General features: G+C 40.0%; 1 protein-coding gene across 8 annotated transcripts in view; it reads left to right on the forward strand.

Annotated features, from left to right (window-relative positions):
* Positions 1-17,412, forward strand: part of PATJ (PATJ crumbs cell polarity complex component) — a 411,472-nt gene that overhangs the window by 298,980 nt on the left and 95,080 nt on the right. For all 8 annotated transcript variants that reach the window (XM_066376436.1, XM_066376440.1, XM_066376442.1 and 5 more), the window contains one exon: positions 10,273-10,365. In XM_066376436.1, coding sequence (XP_066232533.1) covers positions 10,273-10,365 — 93 coding nt within the window. The remainder of the gene's footprint in view (positions 1-10,272; positions 10,366-17,412) is intronic.

Raw genomic sequence — 17,412 nt, forward strand, 5'->3', positions numbered from 1 at the left:
CCTCCTTCTTGCCTATTAGACCAAATCTTTATTTCAAAGTTAATTAAGGTTTTTTACCTCCCGAACCTCCACTAATCAGCTTTCTTTTCTCATTAACGTTGACACCCCCCCCACCATCTATCCCCCACCTGCACTCCCACCCCTGGGGGCTAGAGACCTTCAAGTTTTGGTCACTCCACCCCTATGTCTTTATTATTTTTTTGACCTAGTTATCTTCCTACTTCCTCTTAATTAATTCTCAACCACTAATTCTTTGAGGAGTTGCTTTTTGGAACCTTCCTCCAAGTTTTCTAAGACTCAAAATGAATAAAATAATGTAGAGAGAGTAATGAGCACAGTGCCTGGAATGTAGTAAATGTTCATATGTGAGATGTTAATCTTTTGTGTGTGTGTGTGGGGGGGGGGGGTTGGGGACAGATAGGGACAGACAGACAGGAAGGGAGAGAGATGAGAAGCATCAACTCTTTGTTGCGGCAACTTAGTTGATTGCTTTCTCAGCCTTGACCTGGAGGCTACAGCAGAGCAAGTGATCCCTTGCTCAAGCTAGCAACCTTGGGCTCAAGCCAGCAACCTTGGGCTTCAAGGCTGACCTTTTGGCTCAAGCCAGCGACCCCGTGCTCAAGCTGGTGACCCCATGCTCAAGCCAGCAACCTCGGGGTTTCCAACCTGAGTCCTCAGCGTTCCAGTCCGATGCTCTATGTATTGCATCACCACCTGGTCAGGCTGTGAGATGTTATTCTTATGATCAGCTTCACCCCACACTATTTCTTTCAGGAATCTTTACTCCCTTCACAGTTAAATAATACTAAAGTGACCAACTTTTTTACAATGAAAAGGAGGACAAAAATAAATTGAAGAAAACAATATCGTAAATAAAAGAAACATTTTGTTCATTGCAACAATACACTATAATATGATAAGTGCATAATAAAAACATTTGTAATATTTTAAATTGTAATTATGCTTACATGCCTATTAATTTTTAATAATAATTGTAGAAAAAAGTACTCATTTGGATACAAATACGTCACATCACACACAATGGATCGACTCTGCATCGATCGAATACGGACATTTACAGATTAGTCTTCCAATATCAAAAAGGAGGACATGTAGGCCCTGGCCAGTTGGCTCAGTGGTAGAGCGTCGGCCTGGCGTGCAGAAGTCCCGGGTTTGATTCCCGGCCAGGGCACACAGGAGAAGCGCTCATCTGCTTCTCCACCCCTCCCCCTCTCTTTCCTCTCTGTCTCTCTCTTCCCCTCCCGCAGCCGAGGCTCCATTGGAGCAAAGATGGCCCGGGCGCTGGGGATGGCTCCATGGCCTCTGCCTCAGGCGCTAGAGTGGCTCTGGTCGCAATAGAGCGACGCCTCGGATGGGCAGAGCATCGCCCCCTGGTGGGCGTGCTGGGTAGATCACGGTCGGGCACATGCGGGAGTCTGACTGCCTCCCAGTTTCCAGCTTCAGAAAAATACAAAAAAAAAAAAAAAAAAAAAAAGGAAAGAAAGAAAAAAAAGGAGGACATGTAGAAGGACACTTTTCAAAGGAGGACGGAACTTACAAAAGAAGGATTGTCCTCCCTAAAGGAGGATGATTTGTCACCTTAATACTATTCATGATTCCTTTTTAAAAGGTAAAAATCTTCTTTGTCTTCTGTGAGATGTCGCTTGGGCATTAAAGAAAAAGACAGACCCATTTCTAAATAGGTTTATCAAGGATTCTGTTTCTTGTACCTCTACCATTATCTTGATGTTTTAAAAATGTAGGATTATAAGTACCCCACTGAACTGTATGCTTTCTGAGGGTTAAGTTTATTGTCTTCTTCATCATTCAGTCAATATAAGAAATTAACAAATATTTGTGGGATAATTGATTGGCAGGAACCATATTATATCTCTTTTACTGTATTCTTGATGCCTCATTTCAGTGTTTAATGCTTTGTATTTTTTTATTTTATTATTGCTTTTAAAAAATTTTTATTTAGAAAATTAAATTTCACAATAGCGAAGATCTGGAAACAACCCAAGTGTCCGTCAGAGGACGAGTGGATTAAAAAGCTTTGGTACATATATACTATGGAATACTACTCAGCCATAAGAAATGATGACATCGGATCATTTACAATAACATGGATGGACCTTGACAACATTATATGGAGTGAAATAAGTAAATCAGAAAAAAAACTAAGATGAATCCATACATAGAAGGGACATAAAAATGAGACTCAGAGACATGAACAAGAATGTGATGGCAACAGGGGCGGGGGGTTGGGGGAGGGGGGATGGGGTGAAGAAGGAGAGAGGGGTTAGGGGAGGGGTGGGGCACAAAAAAAAACCAGATAGAAGGTGACAGAAGACAATTTAACTTTGGGGGAGGGGTATACAGCACAATCAAATGTCAAAATAATCTAGAGATATTTTCTCTCAACATATGTACCCTGATTTATCAATGTCACTGCATTAAATTTAATAAAAAAGAAAAAGAAAAAAAAATTTTTATTTAGAAAATTAAATTTAACAGGGGAACACTGAGTATATAGGTTTCAGGTAAACATATCTATAGCATTTGAACTGTTGATTGTGTTGTATACCCATCATCCAAAGTCAAATCATTTTCCATTGTCACCTTATATTTGACCCTATTTACACCCTTCCCCCCACCCCTCCCCAACACCCGCTTCCACCTGGCAACTACTTGAGTTTTATCTATGTCCATGAGTCTGTTTTATATCCTAACCCATGTGTGAAATCATACAATTCTTTACTTTTTCTGATTTACTTATTTCACTCGGTATAATACTTCTTAGCGATTCAGTTCATTCTCCTGCTGTTTACCAAATATCTACTCTATACAGCATACAAAGATTAATTGCAGATAGTCTCTACCCTCAAAGAACTTGGAGTATAATCGGGGAAACATGACGTGTATTACTAAATCAAGGTGTCCTAAGAAATAAGCTTTAGGAGGAGTTCACAGACGATGAATGGTATTTTCTGGTAGGAAAAGAGGGGAGATTATATATATATATATATATATATATATATAATTTTTTTTTTTTTTACAGAGACAGAGAGAGAGAGATAGGGACAGACAGATAGGAACGGAGAGAGATGAGAAGCATCAATCATCAGTTTTTCATTGCGACACCTTAGTTCATTGATTGCTTTCTCATATGTGCCTTGACTGCGGGCCTTCAGCAGACCGAGTAACCCCTTGCTCAAGCCAGCGACCTTGGGTCCAAGCTGGTGAGCTTTTGCTGAAATCAGATGAACCCACACTCAAGCTAGCGACCTCGGGGTCTCGAACCTGGGTCCTCCACATCCCAGTCCGACGCTCTATCCACTGCGCCACCGCCTGGTCAGGCAAAAGAGGCTATTTTTGTTGATAGATTGGATTTTAAAATATGAAGATGGTTGGATAAGAATGTGGGAATAGCTGGACCAGGCGGTGGCACAGCGGATAGAGCATTGGACTGGGACGCAGAGGACCCTGGTTCAAAATCCTGAAGTTGTCAGGTTGAGCATGGGCTCATCCAGCTTGAGTGCATGCTCACCAGCCTGAGTGCATGCTCACCAGCTTGAGCGCAGGGTTGCTGGCTTGAGCATGGGATCATAGACATGACCCCATGCTTGCTGGTTTGAACCCAAAGGTCACTGGCTTGAAGCCTAAGGTCGCTGGCTTGAGCAAGGGGTCACTCGCTCTGCTGTAGCCCGCCCCCCACCCCATCAAGGCACATATGAGAAAGCAATCACTGACCAACTAAGGAGCTGCAACAAAGAATTGATGCTTCTCATCTCTCTCCCTTCTTGTCTGTCTTTCCCTGTCTATCCTTCTCTCTGACTCTCTCTGGCTCTCTTTCTCTCTCTCTCTCTCACACACATACACACACATGAAAGAATGTGGAAATAATACAAATAAAAACAAAACTAAGAACAATCAGGGTGTGGAATAGAAAACAAGAGTATAAGGGTACATGGAAGGGAGTAACAGGAGTTGGGGAAATAAATTGAGGTCAAATAAAAAAAGCTTAGATTTAAATCTCAGAAGGTTTGAATTTTGTGTGTTAGGCACTTAGAATTGTTGACGGCATGTTGAACAGTGAAATGGTCTGATCAGGGAGGGCTCTGCATCCATACATTAGTCTAAGCAATGTCAAAGATGTCTTGAAGAGGGAAACCCAATTAGGAAGCCACTGATGCGGTGTCTCATAAGAGGTACTGGGGGACTCAAGTGTACTTGGGTCGCATGATATTTATTCTATTCTTTGACATGGCAGGCTGGATCTTTTAGAATATCTTTACGGAAGCAAAAACCTTCATTTTTCTTTTTTCCCAGAAGTTGTGCTTTTTTGAATACTAAGTGAGATGGAGCAGGCTTCATAAGAAATAGAGGGTTTGATTACTCAGGAAATGTCATTAGCATAATTTCCATTTAATCTTAATTGTGCACTGCTTTCTGGAATTCTGTGTAGTCTAGAAAATATGCTCTTCATTGAGGATAGAAGAAAGAAATTCAATTTGTCACATCCAGTAAACATGACTTTACAGAAAGAAATATTTGTGAATTTAGGCTGGCAATGAGACCAATAAATCATTTTGGTGGTTTTTTGAAGAGAGCATTGAATTTAGAAAATATGAGGATGACAAAATTTAAATCAACATTTGTTTTATTTTTTTTAAAAAAGAACTTTCAATTATATCAGGGATGTATATAGTTGCTGAGGTTTTATGTTTTTAATTTACTTTGCTTAGTAAAATCTTAAATCAAACTAAAAGAGAAACAGTTGTGTATACTAATGTACTCTTTGTCCTGTTAAATGAGGGAAGAAGGTAGGGAACAACACATGGAACATTTATCTGATCAGAAGTGTTTTCCCAATTTTTTATAATATCCCTAATTAATTTAACTTTTATTGATAGCCTATTCTCAAATTTAATATAAATTCTTGATGTCAAGGTTCTCACTGTCTGGCTGGAGAAAACTATAGACAAATAATGGGTATGAAAAAAATAAAGTAGTATCACCCCTGGCCGGTGGCTCCAAGGTCATGGGTTCGATCCTCCATGTGGGCACATATGAGAAGCAACCAGTGAGTGCATAACTAAATGGAACAACTATAAGTGGAACAGCAAGTTGATATACCTCTCTCTCCCTCCCTCTCCCCCCCTATACTCCCCTCCTGCTCTCCCTTCCTCCCCCACTTCCTTCCTCTCTCTCAAATCAATGGGAATATTTAAAGAATAATAAAGCAGTAGTAAAAATAAAATTTATCATTGCTAGAAGATTTTAGAGAAGTCCAAGGGAGGAAATTTAGAACTTCCTGAATATTTGCTGGAGATTTCTTAGTGGGGATTGAATAGCATTTCTCATCAGTCTTTGTATATATTATATATATATAAAATATAATATATATTATATTATATAAAGGCACAGTAAATGTATAATCATGAGCCTTGCCTTTTCTTTTCATTCACCTATCAAACATAGTTCACTGTGCAATCTGACTGTGGTCTTCATGGGGAAAGGTCATTCTCCTTGAGCAGCCTAGGCTGAACAGGCAGCTTTGGACAGGTGGTTTGAAGATTAGCAAGAGAGAAAGGGAATAAACAGCTATGAGGATTAGCTGAATCATCTTGGGTGTCAATGGGCTACCATCCATCAGCCAGATGGTCTTCACACCACCACTATACAATTATGCTTTGGAAATCATGCTTGCTGACCTATTTTCCCCTCCTCATCTCTGACTGATACCTGTTTTCTAAGCTTCTGGTCAGCGGGGTGTTTTGAAGGCTCCTTAACACATATGAGCCATTCTGTTCTCAGATCAAACCCTACTTTGTTTTATTCTGTGCCTCATTAAAACATAAAAACTCTCTTATAAACTTTAGCCCTCTTAGGAAACTAAATGCTTTATTGCTAACCTCTCTCGTTCCAACTTTCTTTTTACCTGACTCTCCTCTCCATCTATATTTTGATTTCAAACTAAACTGGTAACTGAAAACAAGAAAAGCTTTAGAAAGGGATACAGTTAAAAAGAACATTGAGGCCCTGGCCGGTTGGCTCAGCGGTAGAGCGTCGTCGGCCTAGTGTGCGGAGGACCCAGGTTCGATTCCCGGCCAGGGCACACAGGAGAAGCGCCCATTTGCTTCTCCACCCCTCCGCCGCGCTTTCCTCTCTGTCTCTCTCTTCCCCTCCCGCAGCCAAGGCTCCATTGGAGCAAAGATGGCCCGGGCGCTGGGGATGGCTCTGTGGCCTCTGCCTCAGGCGCTAGAGTGGCTCTGGTCGCAACATGGCGACGCCCAGGATGGGCAGAGCATCGCCCCCTGGTGGGCAGAGCGTCACCCCCTGGTGGGCGTGCCGGGTGGATCCCGGTCGGGCGCATGCGGGAGTCTGTCTGACTGTCCCTTCCTGTTTCCAGCTTCAGAAAAGTGAAAAATGAAAAAGAAAAAAAAAAAAGAACATTGACTTTGAAATGAGATAGATCTAAGATGACTTTAAAAATGAATCAGAGTCTGACCAGGTGGTGGTGCAGTGGATAGAGCATCGGACTGGGATGCCGAGGACCCAGGTTCGAAACCCCAAGGTCACCGGGTTGAGTGTGGGCTCATCTGGTTTGAGCAAGGCTCACCAGCTTGAGCCCAAGGTCGCTGGCTTGAGCAAGGGGTCACTTGGTCTGCTGTAGCCCCCTGGTCAAGGCACATATGAGAAAGCAATCAATGAATAACTAAGGTGCCACAATGAAGAATTGATGCTTCTCATCTCTCTCCTTCCTGTCTGTCTGTCCCTGTCAGTCCATCTCTCTGTCTCTCTCTGTCTCTGTCACAAAAAAAAAAAATCAAGAGAGTTTAAAAAAAAAAAGAAGGAAACTATTCTACTTACTTCATATAAATGTATAACCCAAACTATACAAGAACAAAGAAAAAGAAAATTATAGTCTATTCACCTATGAACATAAGTTATAAAATTTTAAATAAAATGCTAATAAATTTAATTCATCAATGCATTGCTAAACATACTGTGACCATGAAGTAGTTAATTCTAGAATGCAGTATAACTCCACATCAGAACAATTTACCACAGTTTTCCATCTTTTTTTTATCAGATTAGCAGAGAAAGAAAACATATGACAATAGATAAAAATATAGAAATAGCATTTAATCTATTATCACTCATTCAAAAAAATGAATCAGACAAAGGAAATGAGTGAGGCACAGATTTTGGATTCAGAATCTTTCAGTCTCATCAGGGAGTTTAATTCTGTACACACATAAGTAAGATACAAGTGAGATGATGACACCTGATATAAGAAGTTCAAGTATATATATAAAATATTAGGTGAGTTGGAGGAAGAAGAAATGTTTTCAACTAAGAAGGAAAGGAGTTATCGGGTAAGTAGCATTGTAGACACAACTTTGTAGATGGAAAGGGTATTCTCTTGTTTTCACTCATATCTTAAATGATACATAGACCATTTGCAGCCTAGACTGCTTTGCTCATGTTTTCTTTCTCTTTTTTAAGATTTTATTTATTGAATAGAGAGACAGAGAAAGAAGGGGAGGGAGGGGAAGCGAGAAGCATCAACTAACTCATAGTTGCTTTACTTTAGTTTTTTATTGATAGCTTCTTGTATGTGCCTTGACCAGGCAAGCCCAAGGTTTTGAACCAGCGACCTCACTGTTTCAGGTTAATGCTCTATCCACTGTACTACCACAGGTCAGGCTGCCCATGTTTTCTTAAATGTTCTAACTTGAAGCATCAAACAGCTGTCTTCTCCCCCACTGTAGTATTCATTTTCTAAAGCCAAGAAAATACATTGTTGAGAAATGTAAAATTAAAGATCATCTCATTTATTTAAATGCTTTCTTCCCCATACTCATATAGGGTTGTTATCAAGACCACACAAAACAGGGCATGGATTAAAAACCTAAGCAAAAGCTAGGAAAAAATGATCAACTGTACCCAGTGTTGTGCTAATAAAACTTGTATGTGTTTATCTATTTATCTGCAAGACAACCTTATAGGACAGTGTATTTTTAATTTGGAACTTTTATTTGTACCTTAAAAACAAGTATTCAGATTTGAAAGTAACTTGCAGAAAATCATATAATTCTAAGTAACAATGTTAAGATTTTAATCTAGATCGAACCAATTCTAATGTCCACGTTACTTTTTGGGGTTTTTTAAAAAATATTTCTCACTTTCCTTAATTTTTTAAAAAATGCAGTAATACACTAATTCTTCTATAATCAAACAATATAGAAATTACTAATGCAAAATTCCCCAATCCCTAATCCTACTCAGAAGTAAGCAATTTTTAAAAATGTGTTTAGCCTGACCTGTGGTGGCTCAGTAGATAAAGCATCGACCTGGAACGCTGAGGTCATTGGTTCAAAACCCCAGTCTTGCCTGATCAAGGTACATATGGAAGTTGATGCTTCCTGCTCCTCCCTCCTTCTATCTCTCTCCCTCCTCTCTAAAATAAATAAATAAATAAAGTTTTTAATGTGTTTTATATGTTTACAGATATTTTTCCTGTTTCTATATTTATTATATAGGATATAATTGTCAACTTACAGTCTCTTGATGGTGTATAAAAGTTCCTGCTTTTCTATATTATCAATACTGAATGTTTTCCTTTTAATCTCTTGTCCATTTGCTAGTTGAAAGAATGCTACATCTGCTTTAATGTAGATTTCTTAAGTTATATGTGAGGTAGAATGTCCAAAATTAAGACTATTTTCTCTACAAACAATCCCATTTGAATCTGTAGTAATCCCCAGATGGTGATGTTTTAAAATAAAATTTAGCCTGGTCTGTGCTGGTGCAGTGAATAAAGTCGACCTGGAACGCTCAGGTCGCAGATTCTAAACCCTGGGCTTGCCTGGTCATGGCATATGTGGGTGTTGATGCTTCCTGTTCCTCCCTTCTTCTCTTTCTCTCTCCCCTCTCTAAAATGAAAATATTAAAAAAAGTTTTAAATAAATAAATAAAAATAAAATCTATATAAACACAAGGGGAGACTCCATTTATTATCATTATTCTTTCTTAGGTGTCCTTAGAAAGTAAAGAAACTTCTAGTTAATTAATTATATATAACATTTAGTGTCATGATTCAATTGAAGAGATGCATAATGTGTTTTGAAATCTTAATGAGTCTTATTATTACCATATGTCTCATTTATAATAAGTAAATATTTTTAAGATTGTGTAGAAAAACAAGTACTCAATTCACTCATTGGTTCAACCAGTATTTGTGTTTCCAAGTGCCAGGCAGGGTGCTTAGGTACTAAATACAGTCTCTTATCTCAAACAGTTTAGTCTTATGCAGAAAATAAACAAATATCTCAGAAAGTTTTGGCTGGGCCTGACCAGTTGGTGGTGTAGTGGATAGAGCGTTGGACTGGGACACTGAGGACCCAGGTTCAAAACCCCAAGGTCTCTGGCTTGAGCATGGGTTCATAAGGTTTGAGTGCAAGTTCATCAGCTTGAGTGCGGGGTCACTGGCTTGAGCAAGGAGTTACTGACTTGGCTGCACCCTCAGTCATAGCACATATGAGAAAGCAATCAATGAACAACTAAGGAGGCACAATGAAGAATTGATGCTTCTCATCTCTCTCCCTTCCTGTCAGTCTCTCTCTCTCTTTCTTGCTTAAAAAAATATCTGGCTGGAGGGGACAAAAAGCTAACTTTTAAGTGGGTAAAACAGTAAGTGAATTTATTCGCTCTCATTAGAAGACTGCAGGATAAGGCTGGGCTTCAGGTTTGCTTGATCCAGTGGCCCAGGTTCTTTCATCTGGCTTTGTTGTTCACAAGGTCAGCTTCATCCCAAGACGGGTCTCCTCGTGGCTGTGGGGCGGCCATGACATTCTGAGCTTTCTGCTTTCCTGTTTATTTGAGATGTATAGGGACTTCTTATGGTTCTTTCAAGATCCGGGAAGGACTTTTCCAGAAGTCTCCAGCAAACCTCTCCTTATGTCTCATTGACTAGAACTAGATTATATACCTATTCCTGACAAAATCAAGGGCAAAAAGCATGGGATTAACCTGAGACAGTAAAGACCAGATTTTTTAAGGCATATTTGTGAACAATAAAAATAAATACCTGAAAAAAAATGGCCTTCTACTGGAAAGAAAGAAAATAGGAATGGTTTCTGTAGAGAAAACAATACCCACTACAATAATAAGACAAGCCACTGTGATTGAGTGATATCTATACAGTTCACGTCACTGAGTGAAGAATGCTGTGTTTGCCATTTTCTCCTTAATGTCTTCTAGGATCAGAGTGGCACCGAACCTGTTAGTGGTGAGGAGGACGGCAGTCTCGAAGTTGGCACCAAACAATTGCCTGAAAGTGAAAGCTCCAAATTGGTGAGACTCCTGGGTGGTTTTCATCCATTGATCCATTGTTCTTTGTAGGGATATATTATTTCTATTTTGTTCCACTTTAGAAGAGATCAACTATTGCGTTTGCTTCTCTAGGAATCTTTTTTTTTTGCATTTTTCCGAAGCTGGAAATGGGGAGGCAGTCAGACAGACTCCCGCATGCGCCCGACTGGGATCCACCCAGCATGCCCACCAGGGGGCGATGCTCTGCCCCTCTGGGGCATCGCTCTGTTGCATCCAGAGCCATTCTAGTGCCTGAGGCAGAGGCCACAGAGCCATCCTCAGCGCCCGGGCCATCTTTGCTCCAATGGAGCCTCGGCTGCAGGAGGGGAAGAGAGAGACAGAGAGGGGGAGGGGTGGAGAAGCAGATGGGCGCTTCTCCTGTGTGCCCTGGCTAGGAATCGAACCCGGTACTCCACGCCAGGCCGACGCTCTACCACTGAGCCAACCAGCCAGGACCTCTCTAGGAATCTTAACTCTCTGAGACAGCAAGCTATTCCATATAGTGAATGACTCATTTATTACAAAGAATAGCATCTTCTCCCACTTTCTTCACACTTGAAGTGTGTGTGCTTTCTGGTACTAAAGAAGCAATCTCTTATAAATTCTTTTGAATATTGGGTGTCCTCTATGCTGAATTAATCCTAAAAGCATAGAAAGAGATGTTAAATTTATTCAATTGGTTCATAGGAATATATACTTAAACTCACCCAGAAGCTGGAATATTAGGAGAGAAGAAGTTTTAGAGAACTCGTCCTCTTTATGTATCCTAATATTTGATATTTTATTTAGTGTTTATTGAACTTCCTTGTACCAGGCATTTCCTGATCCTTGTAATGTAGGGAAAGATGACTTCCTTTTACATGTGAGGAAACTAAGGGTTATAGATATTAATTTGTCAGAGGCCACTCACTGGGATGGTGCAGACCTGATCAGTCCCATGTGGTCTGACTCCCATGCCTTTGCTCATACATAACCTGCCTTTCTGTTTGGCAGCCCACACTTCCAGGGTTAGTCTTCAAGTTCTAGAAAGAAATATGAGCTTTTTTCCTTTGCATTTCAAAATATCCTACAAATCTTGAAGAATTAATCACTTAGGAGGGTCACCCTGATTTTAGGACAGCACAGTATTGTTTATTTTAATTCAGGGAACTTGAGAAATCATCCGTTTATCTTCTTTTAACTTTCAGGCTGAAGGGAGAGGATGTTTCAGCAAGAGTGGAGATATAGTGGGCCACTCTTGGACAAACTCTTCATGGCACCTGAGAACCCTAGGATCTTGATTACTGGGACTAACAGATTATGTCCATTGTTTTTGAACAAGATGTTTTCAAGGTTACTCTGTTTTCTTTGCAAAAGATAAACTATATATTTGAATTGAAGGAGAATGAGTAACATCAACAAATTTCAAACTGGGAGCTCCTTCCTTCACAAATACCATTAACTTGTTGTTGGCACTATATCTTCATAGTTAGGTTAAGGAAAAATCTTTAAAGCAACAGCATTTAACCTGTGGTGGCAAAGTGGAAAGAGCATAGACCTGGAATTCTGAGGTCACTGATTTGAAAATCTGGGCTTGCCTGGTCAAAGCACATACGAGAAGTAACTACTATGAGTTGATGCTTTCTACTCCTACCCCCCCCCCTCAAATCAATAAATAAAATCTTTAAAAAAAAAAAAAGCCTGACCAGTGTTGGCACAGTGGATAGATCATCAACCTGGGATGCTAAGGTCCCAAGTTCAAAACCCCAAGGTCACCAGCTTGAGCGTGAGTTCATCTAGCTTGTGCACGGGCTCACCAGCTGAGTGCAGGGCTGCTGACTTGAGCATGGGATCATTGCCATGATCCCATGATTGCTGGTTTGAGCCCGAAGGTCACTGGCTTGAACCCAAGGTCACTGGCTTGAGCCCAAGGTCACTGGCTTGAGCAAGGGGTCATGACTCAGAGGAACCCCCCAGTAAAGGCACACATGAGAAGCAACCAATGAACAACTAAAGCACCAAAACTATGAGTTGATGCTTCTCATCTCTCTCCCTTGCTCTCACTCTCTCACACAAAAAAAGAAAAAAATAGAGAAAAAGTAACAGCATTGTTTTTGAGGGTTTTTTTTTTTTGTAAGTATGAGCCCCCAATTTTATCCACAGAGGAAATTATTTAAAAGGGTAAGATCATTCCATCACTTGCTGAAAGAGTTTGGTAGTCCCAAAGAGGCTCCCTTGTAGTCTACAGGCAAAAGCCATCCATCATTCACCCCCTGTTCCCAACAAAGCAACAGTGATAGGGCTCCAAGTATCAAGACAATTAAAAAGACTGACCCATGCTCTGTAAGAGGACCTGCAGGACTGAGGATAACTTTTGTGTATTGTTTCATACTGCATTTTACCAAGAAAAGAGCCTTCCCAAGTCCATTGACTTGTGTCTTTCATTCTCTCCTTTCACCTTCCTCTCCCCCCTCCCACTCTTTTTGGTATTTTTTAGTGGCAGTTTCTAACTGTTTCCAGTAAAATTGATGCTTGGTCTAGTCGATTGAGGAAAGACAGACTGAATTTGAGCAACTTTTATGACATAAATATAATTAGCCAACATAAAGTATTGGTTAAGAGGATGGGATTAGGCAGATCACTTGACTTCACCGGGCCTCTGTGTTCCATCTGAAGAATAGCAGTAATCAGAATGTTATGAGGAAACAACAGAGCCATAAAGTACAAACTGCAGAGTGGTGTATAAGGCAAATAATTTGGGTTTGGTAAGTTCATTCATTAAGTCAACAAATATTTGCCTGATGTTACTATGTTCCAGGCACTGGAAACACAACAGTGAACAAAATATATAAAAATGGCTACTCTCACAGGGACTCATTCCAGGCTACGCAGGCAGAAAGAAGATAGATAATGCATAAATTAGATTGAATCCTATGAAATTACTGTTTTTGTAGGTAAAAATTTCATATGGCTAATATGTTCATGAGTATTGTCTTGTTACAAAGTAGTGATAACAGTTGTCATCACTGTTGTCATATAATTGTTTCTAAGATTGCTGAAAGCTCCCTGCACTGTGCCCGTCCAGGGACTGTGGCTGGATGCACCATGCCAGAGAACAGCATGTGATGTGTATGGGCTCTGACTCTTTTTACCTTAGTTTATGTCAAGGTAGTTGGCCACGGTAAGTTCTCACCCTCTAGAATGACCTGCTTGCTTCTATGGGGGCATATGTCTCAGTAGGCACTGTGCTGTCTCCTGGCAGAGACACAGGCCTTGCTTGAGCAGCTTACCCTGTAGCATAATTGAGGATAAATTAGATTTGTATCTGGAAAATCAAACCAGGCAGAATGTATTAGAAGGAGAAAGAAAAGCAACACATAATGTCACAGAAGTTTAAAAATGGAAGGAAAACTATCTCATTCAGGGAATAGGGAAGGTTTCTTAGAATCATGGACTTTAAAGTGAACTTTTAAAGATGAGAAGGCATTTGACTGCCGAGGCATTTATCAGGTGACTCACTGTGGGTTAGGAAGTAGCGAGTAAGGATTGGGCTTTTGTAGGACAACAGTAGGCAGTGGAACTTGAACAGTAGAATCACAGAACTGAAGGGACTATATGCTTCATGTCCAATAAATGTCTCTATAACTTGATAGATACATGTATACACAAGGTGCTACCTAAAAGAAACTCTATTCCAAGGAGCTATTAAATTAATTCTCCAAGATTACCTGTTTTCAGAGCTAAGACTGAGCCATGGGTCTACACCTATTCCAGTGTCTTTCACCATTCATTGTGGTTGGCATTGGTTCATAACTCAGGAGTCTCCAGAGTCATAGCCGAGGACCAATAACTTTATTTAATTCTTATTTAATAACTTTAGCTAATTCTACTTAATTTAGCGTAAGTAGATTACGCTAAAATGTTTTTAAAGGAAGAATAACTTGTTTTTAGGCAACTGATCAGATGAAGGTTTGTGAAGCATAGATTCCAGTTGTGAGAGATGGGAGGCAGGGAAGTGTTTGGAATCTGTTTCAGAAGTTTAGGTGAGAACCTGTTAAGACTATTTCTAAGCCTTTTGAAAAAAACTTTAAAAACTATTTGCAGAGCCTTGCAATTTGCAAAACAAAATTTCACCTGTTATCTCATTAGCTTATTTTTTAATATCTAAATTTTTTCTAAAATTATATTTTGTTTGACCTTTTAATCCCCCAAATACATAAAAATATGTAAAAAGTAGAGCACGAGTTATCACAGACTTATAAATGAGACCTTAATCTTTCACTAAAGATCACAAAACTAAAAATTGAAAAAACTAAGACCCATCCTAAGGGTCTCTGACTCCCTGATATCTGGACATAGAAGATTATGAACTCCTAAAATAATTATTTTAATCTTTTGTGTATAAACCTATGTTTTTATTATATTGAGAATATCTGTGTTCATGTAATATACTTTTTAACTAAAACTATTATGAGAACAAGTGTTGGAGACAAATAACTTGGATTCAAATCCTGATTATTCTACTTACTAGCAATATAACCTTAGGCAAATAACTTAATCTCCTTGTGCCTCAGTTTTTGCATCTGTAAAGTGGGAGAAAGAAACAAAGGGTTGTTTTCAGAATTGAGTTAATGCCAGAGTTCTAGCATGTAGAACCCTGCCAGAGCACACTTGAATCATTGCATGAGTGTACGTTGTTGTTGTTGATGATGATGCTGTTATGATGAAAGCATTAAGGGTTAGCCATATAAAACCTAGCTGTTGTTCTAGGTGAACCATGAAGGTTTAACTTGGAAAATTGAAGTGAATTTTTCAACCCCCAAAATGTGATTGCTTCTAATAATAGACAGTCTACTAAATATCTATATGCCAGGCATTATTCTGAACTCATTTATATAACAGCCCTACAAGATTAGGACTAATATTATTCCCACTTAAGACAGGAGGAAACTGAGGCACTGAAATGTTAAGTAAGTTGCCTTAAGAATCACCCGGTGAAGCCTGGATCCAGGTTCCCTCTACTTGGAGGCTGGAGGCTGCACTTTATACCACATTACTGCCTCTCAGAGAAATGCAGACAGAACCAAACCAAAGTCAAAGGAAAACATGAGCATTACTCTGGGAACTGAACTTTTTGATGTTCATTCCCTTTTGTCTAAATCTTGAACTCCAACATAGAATATTGTGGCATCAAAACAGATAAAGATACTAAAACTTACCTTTTACATTAGTGGTAAAGTGATACAGACCTCTAAAAAGATATTTCCTAAAATGCAGAAAACAAAAATTTTTCAAGACGCTAACCTGTGGCAGGCATTTCCATACTGGTTATCTTATTTAACCCAGTGATGCACATGTTGTTTGCCCTACTTAACTGATAAGGTACTGAGGGTAAGATGGCAAGTCCGTTCCTAAGGTCCTACAGCTGGTAGGTGGCAGGGCCGGGACTCAAACTCACTTCTCTTTGCCTCTGAGGCCCATCTTCTCTTCACTACATAGTTCAGCTTTCCTTGAAATATCAGAAATATAGACAGCTTTTCTTGAAATATCACTGTGTGATTTATTTGTTCAAACAGCAAATATTTTCTCTTGTTCGTCAAACAATGCTGTGTGCCTGGGATTCAGTGATGAGCAAAACTATCAGATTTTCTTCTTAAAGGGCTTGAGATGTAAGTGCAAGTGTTCACATTGCTTGCTGTCTTCAGAAGCTCGGTGGTAGTTAGGCTGGAAGGAAGGATGCGAGAGGAAAGGAGAGACCCTGCTGCCTTTTCCTATAAGTAGCTGACCTCTGTTCTTGCAGCCACCCAGACCTCTAACCTGTCCGATTCCATAATTTTCTGCTTTAATATAAAGCTAATTTACCTGTCTTTTGTTCCTATTCATTTCTTTCTTCATGCTGCTATAAATACTAATAGTCAGTAAGGACAACTCAACTAAAACTTAAGATAAAAATCTTAATAGGTATTCTCCAAAGATATACAAATGGCCAATTAACACATGAAAAGATACTCAATCTCATTAAGCATTAGGGAAATGCGCATCAAAACCATAATGAGATGCTACTTCATAGCTACTAGGATGGCTATAATCAAAAAGACAGATAGTAACAGGTGCTGACAAGGATGCGGAGAAATTGGAGCTCTCATACCTTGCTGGTAGAAAGGTACAGTGGTACAGCCAGTTTGGAAAACAGTTTGCAGTGTTATTTAATGGCTAACCATTATGTACCTGTCACTGTAGTAGGCACTTTAAAATATTATCTCAATTATCCTGACCAAAAAAAAAAAACCAGCAGCAGCAATAGTAATAACATCATTCATCTTTTATTGAGCACTTATCTATTAGGAATTGAACAGAGTATAATGAAGCATTATCTCCATTTTGCAGATGAGGGACCTGAGTATTTCAAAAGTTAATTCTCTTACCCAAAGGCTTAGAGGCGGTAAGTGCCACAATAAGAATTTGAAGCCTTCTTATATGTTTGACTCACATGCCTGATCATGCCATACTGCCTGTCCTAGAGATAGTTGGTATCAACCCATAGAGAAGCTGAACTTTATTTATTTATTTATTTGTTTTTGCATTTTTCTGAAGCTGGAAACGGGGAGAGACAGTCAGACCGACTCCCGCATGCGCCCGACCGGGATCCACCCAGCATGCCCACCAGGGAGCGACACTGCCACGACCAGAGCCACTCTAGCGCCTGGGGCAGAGGCCAAGGAGCCATCCCCAGCGCCCGGGCCATCTTTGCTCCAATGGAGCCTCGGCTGCGGGAGGGGAAGAGAGAGACAGAGAGGAAGGGGGGGGGTGGAGAAGCAAATGGGCTCTTCTCCTATGTGCCCTGGCCGGGAATCGAACCCGGGTCCCCCGCACGCCAGGCCGATGCTCTACCGCTGAGCCAACCGGCCAGGGCCGAGAAGCTGAACTTTAGAAGACTAATTTGTCATAGAGCACTTAACCTATAAGCAGAGGAACTAAGATATGAACCACTGTCAGACTCCAAAGTCCAAGCTTTCTCCTCTCTTCAGATAATATTAAAGAGTTATTAAT

The sequence above is a fragment of the Saccopteryx leptura genome, chromosome 3 (genome assembly GCF_036850995.1).
Source record: "Saccopteryx leptura isolate mSacLep1 chromosome 3, mSacLep1_pri_phased_curated, whole genome shotgun sequence".
NCBI classification, from domain to species: domain Eukaryota; kingdom Metazoa; phylum Chordata; class Mammalia; order Chiroptera; family Emballonuridae; genus Saccopteryx; species Saccopteryx leptura.